The following is a 14,382-nucleotide window of genomic DNA, read 5'->3' on the forward strand; positions in this document are numbered from 1 at the left end:
CTTGTTATTAAAATAGTCAAAATTTTGTTAGAGACGGAAAAAATCTGTCTCCGTATATTGTTGTCTATATTAAATTAACACAATACTATTTCATTTTGCGCCAATTTTTTGCCGCCTAGACATTTATTTAGAATTTTAAGAGATTTTTTCTTCATTGTCCGGCCAAACTAACTATATTATTTCATTAGACAAAATTATCTTCTTTTTTTTTAACCCTAAGTCACTTTTTGCCCACTTCACACTAGTCCACCGCTTCCTCTCGTTTTCACCCTTCACACCATTGCTCCGTCACGACCATTATATCAAGTTATCGCTCACTAATCCTCACTCTGTCAAGGTGTTTGCCTTGCAAAAATAAAAAAATACAACTTAGCGTCTGTCTTATTAAATTCAAATATTTTCTTTTCCTTTTGTCCCAAATTATAAACGAAAAAATAAAAATCATAAACCAACATGTTTTGAGGTTTATCAGAGAATTTCAATTTAAACATATTATACTAAATCTGAGAATGCCAAAAAAATGGTTGGTAGTAAATCTGCTTTAGTGAATTTCAATTTAAACATATTATACTAAATTTATGTTGGTTATTGTTTTAGAGGATGAAATTGAATAGAGAGCCAACATGTTTTGAGGTTTATCAGAGAATGCATAAACCAAAGGAAAAATCAAATGAGTGGTTTAACAAAGAACAAGCTCTTATAGCTGTAAGTATAAACTAATCTTGTTTAAGTTATAACTTTTAGCAATGTAAATAATATACTAATAGTTACAATTTTTCAGGAAAGTTACCAAACTAAATTGTTTGAGAGAAATTCTCAAATAGGTGAGGGTAGTAACCAACAATCTGATGATAGTATATACATGGAAGTTGTTGGAGGCATTATAACAAGAAGGGACACATATTTGGATTGGGATCTCAAGCTGCCACTATCAAAGAATCTTTGAAATTTTCTCCTTCAATTTCTACTCATGTGGTACAGTCAGATAAAGTTGCTGCTACGGAGGCTAAGATTGAAGCATTAATCGTTGAACTTGAGCAAAATAATCTTGAACAAGAAATGTTAAAACAAAAGATGGAGCATTGTGAGCAGATTTTTGGAAGGTTTGTGCCTAGTATTAATCAAAACTCTCCGGTTCAACTTGAAAGAGAAGGTGATAAGGAAAATTATGAGATCGATGCTAATGAAAATGATGTGATGGATGATGAAGATTAGCTTTAGTTACTTTCTTTTATGTATTTTTGTTAAATCAATTATATGAATTTTTGTGTCTTTGACAATTTTAGGTTTGATATTATATTTAGTGCAGTAGTGGTGCCTTGATACTTTGTAAGAATGACATACATTTGGTGTCAATCGAAATTTGATTTTCTCACATTCAAGAATTATATAAATTACATATAGTAGATAAAAATTAATATTTGAAAAATTGTATAAGCATTTAATTGTATAAATGTGTTTTGTCAATATGGAGACGGAATTCTATGCTTAGAGACGGAATTTTTGAGACAGTATTATTTGAATTTAGAGACGGACAATTCTGTCTCCATTAGAGACGGATTTATTATGTTTTGAATTCAATGTTTAGAGACAGATGTTTATTTGATAGTGACAGATAAATTCTGTCTCCAATCAGAGACGGAATATAAAATCCGTCTCTGATAGTTTAGAGACGAGGAAATTAAAGACAGAATCAAATCGGTCTCTTATTCTGTCTCTAACATGTTTAGTGACGGAATATTGGCATTTTAGAGACAGATTTTGCCCGTCGGTATTTAAGATTTTTCTAGTAGTGAACGTCGGCTCAAAGCATAATTTCATCTTCTGAAGATTCCTACTCCAACGCTCCGACACCACAATTGACCTGTCTATATATAAAAATAAAAGGGAGCGAGTTGAGATTACTAAGCCTCTCTGAACTCCTACTACCCCTCAACTAGGTTGCTACACCGGGGTTCCATAATGAATCAATTGATCAAGTAATAATTATATACATTATTTTCTCAACATATATAAATAACAGATAAATAAAATGAACCAAACAAAATATTAACTCTAGGTTATTTTACTTTCGAAGGACACTCAGACGTGATCCGCTCTTGGAGGACTAGTCGACTAGTCCGTTTGTGCTCATATAAAATGGTAACACGGCATGAAGCTCATAACCCTCCTATACATGAAATCAATGACATTTGAGAAGTTTCACGGGATGCACCGATTCATATATACCTCATGCACTGATGCATCTTAAGAAAGAGTTTATAAAATAACAAAGCATAGAAAATTATTATATGCTTTTTCGCTTGCAAAAAGGGCTGAACGAATTATTGTTAGGATCTTATCTGTGTTATCGGTGACGCTTGATCATCCCCATAGTTAATTGAACACGTTGATGCTTAATCATCAAATTTTTTATTGAACTGATTTTCGCTTGTTAAATTAGTTCTATAATCAGCCGAAGCATAAACTAAACGAACATTCTCATGAGAACCTAGGATAGATGATAAACAAGATTTCCTAAAACCAATGGATTGATTGCCTTTATATAAATTAAGTTCATCATCTCTGTTACTACAAACCGAAAACCCCCTTTTTCATAATTTCTCATTGATTCTAATATTCGTTAAACATTGATAAAGAGTCCTTGCGATACGACACTCTTGTCGCTTCCCTAAACTACCATTTTAAATTACTTGTTTTGACCCGTGCGCGACAGCGGATCAAATTGGCGCCGTTGCCATCTAAAAGTAGAAATATAGCATTATTATATTATTATTTTGTTATCGTTATTATTGATTATTATTATCAGAAGTAAGAAAAATGGACTAAACACTGAGTTATCCAAATTTCAAACCAACTCGCTCACGGTTGCTCTCGATCGTTCTCACCGCATTTGCGAAATTTCACACAATCGTTCCTTAAACTCCACTCTCAGTCCTGTATAATTTCTCTGGATCATTTGAAATTGATCTCAATCGTTCGAAGTCGCAGTTCATCTTTCTCGTTCCAACTAAATCAGAATCGGTTCATCGTTCTCAATTGAAATTTGTTCAAAATCGCATGTTGTAACGATGAATTTGAGGTAAATCTGAAGCGATTCAATTCGTGATTTGTTATCTAATATTTTTTATTAATCGAATGTAAATGTGAAGGGATTCAATTTGATTGTTTGTTCATTATTTTAGGATTTAAGTTTGGGGATTCAATTTCTTGTACTGATTTTAGGGTTTAAGTTTGTTATCTAATGTTTTTGATTGATGGAATGTAAATGTGAAGGGAGTCAATTTGAGTGTCTATTAATGATTTTATAGGGTTTAAATTTGGGGATTCAATTTCTTGTACTGATTTTAGGGTTGCTGGAAGTGATTTTGTCTTTGTACGATGTTTGGTGGACAAAAAGTTATTTTGGTATTTTAGACAACTTGTGCAGAGGACAAAAAGTTGTCCCGTGGTTAAGTGGGGGACAAGAATTTAGGTTTTTGTCCCGTCCCTTGACCCTGAGTTGTCCTGTCCCAGGAACTGAAGTTGTCTTGTCCAGTCTCTTATTTTTTGGCGAATCAAACGCACCCTAGTAGTGTTAACCAAAAAAACTAAAATGGCATCGGGAATGTCTTAATCTTTTTAATTCGTCAATTTGATGAGTTCAAAGCATAATCTTAAACTTAACTAATTTGGTGTTAAATTCATAATTTCCCATGGAACCAAATAGATAAAGCACTAGATTCACATGTTTAACAATTGTTGTTAGTTGTTACTCATGCTAAATAAATAAGGTAACTACCCAAATCTAGAGGAACCCACCTCATGCTTGAAGATAAATCTTTAAGCTTTTCCAGCTCTTGCTTCTTCGATCACATGAAAAATTAAAATTAAAAATCTCTAGAAAAGCTGATCGCACAATTTACATATATTGATTTATTTAAGAATAGTTGCATTTTAGTCAAAAAAAAAAAAAAAGAAGCATAGTTGCATTAAAATTTACAAGTGTGAAAACACTTAATCTTCCAACGGGTATCTTTCTGAGAATATGTTTATATTCTGAAAAAAATTAAAAAAATAAATAGAGTAACATTATTTTTTAAGACTCGAAATAGGAATGCTCTATATATGGTCATTGTATAATTAATATTTTAAGTCAAAAAAATAAAAAATTAAAATTCCACTAGTGGATATCATATAAATCATAAAATATCACAAATTGAATTTTCTGTTTTCCCATCATATATAGATTGTATAGATATATATATATGATCCAAAATGAGACTTCACAAAGGAGAAATTAAACATGGCTAACATACATAATAAAAACTATAAGCTATGTTTTATTTGTTCAATTGCAATTAATTATCTTTTGTTAGTTAACCTTTTCATGAATGAAAATTTTGAGAAAAATTGGACACAAAATGCTGTTGAAGAAGCTGAAGCTGTATCATCTATTTCATGTTCCGGACATGGAAGAGCTTTTTTGGATGGTTTAATTGTTCATGGAAAAGCTATTTGTGAATGCAACACATGCTATGGAGGAACTAATTGCTCCAAGCTCTTACCTCATTGTATGGTTGATGCAGATAGGTACTACTATAAATATTAATCTTTGTTGTTCTATAAAAATCTTGTATAAAAGATATAAAAAGAAAGGTTTAAATATCCTTTTGTTTTTTTGACATTATCCCTTGTAAATATGATTTTTTTTTTTTTTTGCTTTTATTTGTTGTAATTTTTTTTTTAATTTGTACAAAATATACTATTTTTTTCAATACCAGCATCCGGTTCACTGGACCACCTAATCTGGTTCGGGGGTCATTCTAGCATCAAGTGGTTTCAGGCCCCTTTCGATCACACTTGTGGGGAATTGAACAAATATACTATTTTTGTAATATAGTACTAAATTTTGTAGGGATTAAAACAAAGTATTAAAGATAATATTAAAAGATACTTGTATTTTTTTTGGTGGAATTTTAACCCTATTCTTTATTTAAATTCAAGATTCTTCACTTTTTGTGTTGGTTTGGGTCGAGTACCCTTGTACTTCTCCCCAATTGATGGATTTAGTACTATTTAAATTTCTTTCATTTTATTATAAAATTATATTTGCTTTAAAAAAAGGATCATATAAAAAAAAATAAAAAATTGGTATATTTGTAAGAATTAAAACCAAACTTCTATATAAAAAAAGAACTAAAACCAAATTTTTTTTTCTTATAAAAACAAAATAAAATTAGTGACCATTATTTGAGGGAGAAAAAAAATGAAATTTGTGATGACTCTCTTTTAGGTAAATTTGGTATTTTTTTCCTCTAAATTGAATTTCTAATTTCTATCACTAATTTATATAAAAAAATTGATCATGGTTATTTTGAGATGTCCCAATAGTACCCTTAAATTAGTTTTAATTAGATGCTAAAGTCAATCTACATTCATTTTTAATATAGACCAAAAAAGAGTTCCACATATCGTCCCTATTTGTTTTTATTTTCATTTACAAAGTCAACATTTTTTAGTAAAAATGACAAGGATTGACCTTTGGACTTCTTTTTATACTCCCACCCACATATACACCTCTATATATAGATAAATAAACTCTTACCCAATGTACCAAAAATAAAAAATAAAAACTCTTACCCATATTTTATTACCCCTCTATTCTATAGGTAAATCAACTCTAAGTCTCTAAGATACTAATTTAATCTGAGATGAAAGCTAATATAATAAGTCCTAAATACACTTTGAAAAATAATTTTGATATGCAACCCCATAAAGATCACAAAGGATACTATTGGTCTTTTTCTTCCCTAAGATATTTCTATATATTATCTTTTATTCAAATATTTTAGATGGTTTGACATTATTTTGTACAATTTTTTGAAACAGCCAAAATCGTACAAAGCTATTTATTATAATATTAGTTCTTAAAATACTTAAACAAATAATTATAACTGAAATTTGATTGAACGTATGTAAAACTATTTTAAAAGGAAATAGATTTGGCTGGAAACTCCACGATTGTTCTTTTGAAACGGCCGCAAAGCCTTTTGGTTAATAACTTAATATAGCGGCGGCGGTTCCTTCATAACTGTCAGAATCATTTTGTTCTCCATTCTTACAATCTAGTAGTTTCCTTGGGAAGACATTTTTTTTTAGCTTCTGGGGTCTCCACATTTCTCCTTCTTCTTGTGATGTGTCATTACTTAAATATGTGTTGGTCATGGTCACTAGATGAATATATAGCAAAATAAAACACAAAAATTACTGAAACGGCTAAGAAAATAATATATAATCATTTGTAATCTATATATTTTGTATTAAATTTTATAAACTTGCATCCATTAATTAATCTGCGCATTGTGCACACTTTGCACCCATATGACATATATATATTCTAAATATATTAGTGCTTCCTTAAAATGAATAAAAACCTAAACAAAAAATTACGACAAAAATTAACTTTGTTTAATTTTATTTATCATATATTTTTTATTTCAGTTAAAAATAAATAAATTTATTTATCATATATGACTGATTTTGCAGTGGAGATCCAATATTTTTGGAACCCTATTGGATGAAGAATGCAGCAAGGAGTGCAGTATTAATTTCAGGGTGGCATCGTATGAGTTACGAATTTAGTGATGGCTCTCTAATCTCAAAAGTATTAAAAGAACACATTAGAAATGTCCATGCTCATGTTGGAAATGCCAAAACAGATGGAAAGTATATAATATTTGGAGTAGGTGCTACACATCTTCTTAATGCTGCAGTTCATTCCCTTTCTTCATATGGTTCTTCTACACCAACAAAAGTTGTAGCTTCAAAGCCATATTACCCGGTAAATTTCATGACCCAATTAAAACTTAATTATTCTCTGAGAGGGATATTATTCATCTCGTGGTGGTGCCTTTGAGAAATCATAGTTTGTTGGAGGCATGCATTTTTGTTTTCTTGTAGGTTTATTTGTCTGTTTGTTTTCCTGTCTTACAGAGTTGATTGGGTTCTGGTAGAGTGTACTTTTGATACATTTTTGTTTTTTTAACTTGTACTTTTTTTAATTTTTTATATTAATATATAATATATTTGTCGTTAAAAAAAAAACTTAATTATTAGTTTTAAAAAATTGAATATTTATTACGCGCAAATATTTATATGCGAAGGACTCTTCCAATAAAATCACACTATATAGACGTCCCTATTAGCTTAGATCAATTGGCAAATATATTGCATTTTATATGCATGGGTCAAGTATCGAACACCGAATATCCCATTTATCCACCTTAAAGATGAAATTTATGACCATTAGGCTACGACAAGAAAAATCACACTATATAGACTAAAACCATGGGAAACATAATGAACCATTCCTTAGCATAACATGGGAAATGGACTTCCTCAATTACTGTGGCTCGTCCGATCTAAATCAACAAAAAATATTATTTAACTGTTTATTTAATTTGAACTATTCGATCTGAATTCAGTAGCTGAGATTGATTGCTGTGGGAAACCGTTAAAAACTGCAACAACAGTGAAACCTGATCCCATATCATGTAGTATCTAATTGAGAGGAGGTGTAGATAGAAGAGATCCATCACTTCTTGGACTATTTGTACCTTTCAGATTTGGGCCCAATTAGTCCTAGCATTTTAGTCTCATTTTGTTGTTTTTATTCAAAAGGAATCACACCATGTAGATATATATTTATAGAAATTTCTTAGAAGCTAACATTAAAATAAAATTGTTTATGATCATTTACCAGGTCTATAAAGAGCAAATTGAGTTTTTTAAATCTGATAACTGTAAATTTATTGGGGACACAACAATGTGGAAAAATAATGATGGTTCAAATGTGACATACATTGAATTGGTGACATCCCCAAATAATCCAGATGGGCAATTGAAGAAGGCTATACTTCAAGATCAAGGGCAAAATGTGAAGACAATTCATGACCTTGCTTACTATTGGCCACATTACACACCTATTTTACAACCTGCAGATGAAGATTTAATGATTTTTACACTTTCTAAGTTTACCGGTCATGGTGGAAGCCGATTTGGGTAAGTTCAGCTACCCAACGCACCTTATCACCTATTTGCATATAATATGTGTACCAAAGAATTCACATTTTATTAATAGAATCTAAATGTACATGTGTATATGAATATAGGTGGGCAATAATAAAGGACGAAGATGTTTACAAAAGAATGTTGACATACATAGACATGAGTACCTACGGCGTCTCTAGAGAAACTCAATTAAGAGTTCTAAAGCTTCTAAAAGTAGTCCTTAGTGGTAATGAAAATAAAAATGCAATATATGAATTTGGTTACAACACTATGAAGAATCGATGGATAAGATTGACCAATGTTTTGTCTCAATCAACATATTTTTCAATTCAAGACTTAAATCCTCAATATTGCTCATTTTCACATCAGCTCCGGAAACCTTCTCCAGGTAATTTCTATATCTAGTTATAATTGTAGGAGGCCCATTGTTTTAAATTACGGTTGTGATTGCAGTCATTAAGGTTGCTGCAACGTACAATGCGGTTATTGCGACGTGAAATCATTTTGAAATTCACAAACTATATAAAATAACATCACTATTTATTTACCCACTATTGCATAGTCTTAGCTTATTACATAACTACCGATTCAATTGGGCTTAAAATACAAGGTTGAGAGATTTTGTTAAAAGTAAGATTTTTCATTAGATTTGACGCGAATTAGGCTTTGAGGTTCATAAATTATATTTGTTGGTGAGAAATTTTGAACGAACGTGGCCGAAATTGTCTGATGCGGCTTCTGAAGTAGGTTAAGATGCAGTCGTACACTTGAATCAAAATCCTACCGCAATTGCAGTGTGATGCGGTTGCGGAGGCTACCGCATCAGCAATACTGCAACCATAATTGCGGATACGGACCGCAATTTAAAACCAGACCCATACAAGTATATATATGGATCCTTGTGGAAAACTTGATTGTTTAATTATTTAGAAATATAATCTATGTTTTCTATGTAGATAATTTAATTTATAACTAACATAGGTTTATTTATATATTGATGTTTTGTAGCTTTTGCTTGGTTGAAGTGTGATAATGTTTTAGGAAACATTGATTGTTATGATGTTCTCAAAACATTTAATATTACCGGTCGGGCAGGTAGTTTATTTGGTGGTACTGATCTTAACCGTTATGTTCGTCTTAGCTTGGTTAGAAGTGAAGATGACTTTGATTTATTGTTAACAAAAATCAAGAAACTAGTTGATGTAGAAAGTAAAGGTAAATTTTTTACGACAAGTTCAACTGATTTAAGTCAAAGGAATGAGCCTAGGATGATGTTGCATGTTAAATGTTGTGAGAACAATTCACTACATTTGTCAAATATAAACGAAGAGTTAATTACTTGCATCACAAGTTATCCAACTAATTTTCAGTTAGTTGATAGCTGTCAAAGCAGTTTGGTATCATAATTAGTTTGGTATTAGTTTCATTTTGTAATTGTAATTAGTTAAGTTGATTCTAGTCTTATGATGTATAAGTTATATAAGATCATTCCATTATATCAAACAGATTTGTGAGTATTGAAATTTTCCTTCTATATCTTGCGCCTAAGTTTTGTGCTTCTTTGAACCTTTCTTGCACCTATTTTCTGCATCAATGCTACTGAAAGATGAGATTTATCAAAAAAAAAAAACTATTGCTACTGAAAGATGAGATTTATGTGAAAAATTAGATAATCTAAAATATTTGAATTAAAAATTGTCAAATTATCGATTATCCCAAAAGCTTAAGCTGTTAGGATAGAATCACATCAATGGTTTTATATTATTTCTGACATGCCCCCTCACGCAAGAGTCCATTGGGCTTGAAGCGTGAATAATGCATAGGGTCCACCTACCATATGCTTAAATTCCACTTTTTAATTAAAAAGTTAGGGGAGCGAAGATCGAACTCTAGACTACTTAGTCATAGAAGCTCTGATACCATGTCAAATAACCGATTATCCTAAAACTTAAGATATTAGGATAGAACCACATCAATGATTTTATATTATTTCTAACGAAGAATTTAAATTTTTTAAGAAGCGATGGGAGAAAGAAAATCGAAGAATTTGATAGGTAGGTCTAAGTGAATATGTCAAAATTCAATTGTCATTCATTCTTTTATAATAGAACTTGTTAAAAAATCTATTTGTACGCAAACAATTTTAAACGACAACATATATGTAATTTTGCTTACATAAATATCATAATCCTTCAATATCTTATATTTTGTTGTTGTGGCAAGTGTGAGGTGAGTTAAGTTTCATATTGCTTAGAAAAGTGGAGGTTAAACAGTGCACTTTATAAGTGAAGGGATCTATAAACCTAATACCTTATGTTTTTGGGTAAAGAAGTGGTGTCAAAATCACTTTTAAAGTTGCTATAAACCCCATGGTGATGATCCTCCAATTGTCTCATCATGACCCAACAGTGGTATCATAGGCGATAGTTTGACGAAGGGTTCGATCAGCTCCTTGTATCAAAAGTTTTCCTAACAAACACTACTAGAAAAAAATCCAATTAAGACGGAATTTTGGGACGGAAAATATTTCCATCGCAACAATATTCAATTGGGACGGAATATGTGACATATTTCTGTCACAACGGATTTTATAAATCTATATTCATTTATTTGGGACGGAATGTGTTTCAGTCGCAAACTTCGGACAGAATATATTATTCTGTCACAAATTTGGGACGAACATTTTCTTTCTGTCACAGATATCTATTTAAATTTTTTTGTGGGAAAGTTAGCGCCATCATTGAGAGAAAAACTTTTTACTAAAATATTTTTTTATTCTTAATTCTTAATATATCATCATCATCGAACTAGATCTAGTGATATAAAATTAAAGTTAGGGTTTTCTTCTTCCTCTGCCGCCGTCACTCACCTCTTAACTCACCCTTCTCCTACCACCACTCCCTCACCCTTCAGATTCCATAACTCTTATTTGCCTTCCCCAACTCTCAATGGCAACGGAAGATGCACAACCAGAACAACCACTAAGCTTGGCCTCACCGACTCGAGATAGCATCCACAACGACGCCATTCATATCAACAAATTGTTCTTCAAAGGAAGTGGTCGATTTTGTTTTATTTTTCATTTGTAAGTTTGTTTTTCTTTGATTTTTGTTTTTAATATGAGATTAATCTGAGTTTGTTGATTTGAGTGTGTGATGAAAATGTAGATCCAAATGAGCCAGTGGTGAAATGGGTCAGTTTGAAGTGTTAATTTTGTTCAGCTTTCTGTGGGTGATTAAGAAGAAAAAGATTATGTAGAGAAAGAGATAATGGGAGCTGATTTGGTGGAAAGGTTATGGCTTTTTGCCCATTTTTTATTGTGGAATTGCTTCAGATCGGTATGAAAATGCTTCATATGTCTCTAGTTTTGAATGTTCTTTTTACTTGACAATCAGTATTATTGTTTATCTCTGAGTCATCCTTGATCTAGGGTATCATGATTAAGTATGTTATCAATTTTAGTTAATGATTCATTTGAATTTTTTTTGATTGAATTGATCTGGTATTTTTTCATAAGAAAATTGATCTGGTATTTTTTGTTTCTACTTAATGTTGTGCTTTAATTTTTGTTCATTTTGAATTGATTAGTGGTTTGAACTCAATTTGTTCTTTTGGCTGGAAAAATCCTACAAGGAAAAATATAACTGACCAAGATGGAGCTAATAATTGTAAGGCTTTGTGTTTGGAAGCTTGGTGGCTATGATTTCAGTCCTAAGAGGTAATTAAATTTGCTTAGTTGAGGTGTTTAGGTTGTATCAGATAAGGGACCAAAGTGTGTTTTGTGAATTTGATTCTTAGTCTTGTTTTGATTTTCTATTTTTTTGGTTTACAGGAAAACTTTCTAAAGTTATGGTCACAACTTGAATCTCTAACTCAACATTATGAGTCTGATGATAATGGAGTACTCGCCCTAAGCTTATAGATTATGATGGATTCTATTTGGATGGTGGAAACATGTGTTCATACCTCGATGATAATAGTGATGGCTTTGGACTTAAAAATCTTCAAAATTATTAGAAGTTTAGTCTTTTAGATGTATTGTTATATATAATTTGGATTATGTATTATGTTTATCATTGTACAATTTATATTTTGCACGGGACAAATAAATATGTAATTGCTTATCAGTTTAATGAAATTCGATGATTATTAGATTATGAATTTATTTATATTTTTTTTGGGTACATTGAATTTATTTATGTTATTAATTAATGTCTATTATTAGGATGTTTACTGGAATTGAAGAAGAAATTAAGCAAGATTATGAATCACTATATTGGGACGGAAATTTAAAGTATGTCACTAAATTGAGACGGAATTCTAAAATTTGTCTGATAGTTGATATTTTTTCTGTCCCGAATTCCGTCCTAAGTTTGGGACGGATTGAATTATTTCTGTCCCCATACATTGCGACAGTGCGAATTGCGACGAAATTTCAGTTGTCGCGAATTCCGTCCCGAAATTATTTTGGGACAGAAATTTCAACTGTTGTGCGACAGATTTTTCCGTCCCAAATGAATTTTTTTCTAGTAGTGAAAGGTAGTTAGCCAACGAGTCTCGTTGAGCGCTACCAACAGCGATGCAAGTGATGGATGAAAAAAGTTTTCGCTTGAGGTGGAACATAGAGAATTGAATGACACACACATGAGGAACATATTGTTGTGGCAAGTGAGGTGAATAAAATCTCACATTGCTTTAAAAAATGTAGATTGAATATTTTATAAGTGAGAGGACATCCCATTAACTTAATATCTTAAGATTTTGGGTAAAAAAATAATGTTCAACTCACTTATAAAGTTGCTATACCCAATATAGATAATCTCTCAATTGTCTCGTCGTGACCACACATTATCTAGTTTACAGATGAAATAATAAATACCAATAAAATTTACACACTATCAAAATGTCTCAATTTTACCCATCGTTAGTTGGTTCAGTAGTGATTGGCGCTGAACTTGGTAGGGAGGACCGCGGTTCGATCCCCCACAACTGCGATCGGGAGGGGGCTGAAACCACTTGATGTCAGAACTGACCCCCGAATCAGATTAAACTAATAGTGAAATTAAACAAACAAAAAAAATGTCTCAATTTTAAACTCGAATAAAAACGTTCAACCTATCGATGGACTTCAATATCTTATCACTCACGCATGAATTCAACTTATCTACGCTATATTTTGTTAATGGATGTCAATTATAACAATAGAACTGCCTTTACTATTTTTAGTTTTTAAAAACAAAACCACTACTATGGATTACTTTATTATTATTGAGCTTTAATGAGACAAAAGTTTGTGGACCTTGTTGAATTTTTTCCCTCTCATCCATGAAATAAGTTGGTGACCAGAATAATGGAAGAATATTGGATTGCAAAACAAAGAAAACATAATAAGTTTCTATTTGTGATTGGAGTAGATATTATGAGTTGGTGGTGTTCGTGTGGGATACACACTCCTTCCATTAATAAATAACCTAATATCCCCACTCTTACTTTTTTTCTCTTCAAAGTACTTTGGTGCTTTCATTTTCACAATCCACTAATTCTAACAAGTTAATTAAGTTGTGAATGGCATTAAAAATAATATTTAAAAAAGGAAGTTAAAATTGCATATACATGCAGATTGCATATTAAGGTCGGTTCAACGTTAAGTTGTGAATGACCTAAAAATTTATATTTTTTTTGAGATCTTTATATTTTTCTTTCTCTGATACTTTTTTTTCACTGTAGACTAATAAACTTATGACTTATGAAAAAAAAATTAGGCTTTATTCTTAGTAATTTTTGTTATTTAATAAAGGCCTAAAATCTTTGCTTGAATTGTTTTACCTTGAGCCAGCCCTATACTTATATGGCATTGGATAATTTTCCATTCAAGAAAATTAAGACCTTGTGATTTAGAGGTATTCATAAAGAAATATTGATACAATATAAATTTAAATTAGTTAAAAATAAAAAAAAAAAAACCCAACATAATATGTATTCAAGTGTCCGAAATATCATATTTCCGGATCTATAGCATTGAGCATACCAAAGTCATTGACTTGATCGAAAGTCGAAACTAATACTTTAACTTGAAACAAATTAACATATACTACACTAAGATGGAAAACAATACACTTCATTAAGATGGTAAGTCTAAACAAACAATATCATACTAATTATAAAACTGCGAAATTACACAAAAATAAAATAAAATCACTACATATATATCACACTTATTTAACTAAAAAAATGATTCTGAAAGATGATTTCAGAGCAAAATTAACCCTTAATACCATCTCTTTCTCAGAGAAAAGTGGTGATGGTTGTAGTCAAAGAGATTGAAGAAGA

General features: G+C 31.1%; 1 protein-coding gene and 1 long non-coding RNA gene across 3 annotated transcripts; both read left to right on the top strand.

Annotated features, from left to right (window-relative positions):
• Positions 1–4,285: 4,285 nt before the first annotated feature.
• LOC123904128 (tryptophan aminotransferase-related protein 3-like) lies at positions 4,286–9,566 on the top strand. The gene is made up of 6 exons (XM_045953820.1): positions 4,286–4,572; positions 6,529–6,823; positions 7,745–8,043; positions 8,154–8,440; positions 9,061–9,267; positions 9,559–9,566. Exons 1-6 carry the CDS (start codon positions 4,286–4,288, stop codon positions 9,564–9,566), a joined length of 1,383 nt encoding a protein of 460 aa, XP_045809776.1.
• Positions 9,567–10,669: 1,103 nt separating this feature from the next.
• On the top strand, positions 10,670–12,213 carry LOC123905805. 2 transcript variants are annotated; one of them, XR_006808519.1, is made up of 4 exons: positions 10,713–11,137; positions 11,220–11,390; positions 11,641–11,770; positions 11,885–12,213. It is a non-coding gene; the product is annotated as an uncharacterized LOC123905805 (long non-coding RNA). The 2 variants fall into 2 exon arrangements; XR_006808518.1 differs by having other exon boundaries at positions 10,670–11,137; positions 11,220–11,770.
• The last annotated feature ends 2,169 nt before the right edge of the window (positions 12,214–14,382 follow it).

This window comes from Trifolium pratense, linkage group LG2, assembly GCF_020283565.1.
Source record: "Trifolium pratense cultivar HEN17-A07 linkage group LG2, ARS_RC_1.1, whole genome shotgun sequence".
Lineage (NCBI taxonomy): Eukaryota > Viridiplantae > Streptophyta > Magnoliopsida > Fabales > Fabaceae > Trifolium > Trifolium pratense.

What these genes read in the sequence shown, in the direction of transcription:
- LOC123904128 (XM_045953820.1), top strand. Translation starts at nt 4,286, where the DNA reads ATGGCTAACATACATAATAAAAACTATAAGCTATGTTTTATTTGTTCA. An exon ending in TGTATGGTTGATGCAGATAG is followed by an intron (nt 4,573 to 6,528) that starts GTACTACTATAA and finishes CTGATTTTGCAG; the next exon opens with TGGAGATCCAATATTTTTGG. An exon ending in CTTCAAAGCCATATTACCCG is followed by an intron (nt 6,824 to 7,744) that starts GTAAATTTCATG and finishes ATCATTTACCAG; the next exon opens with GTCTATAAAGAGCAAATTGA.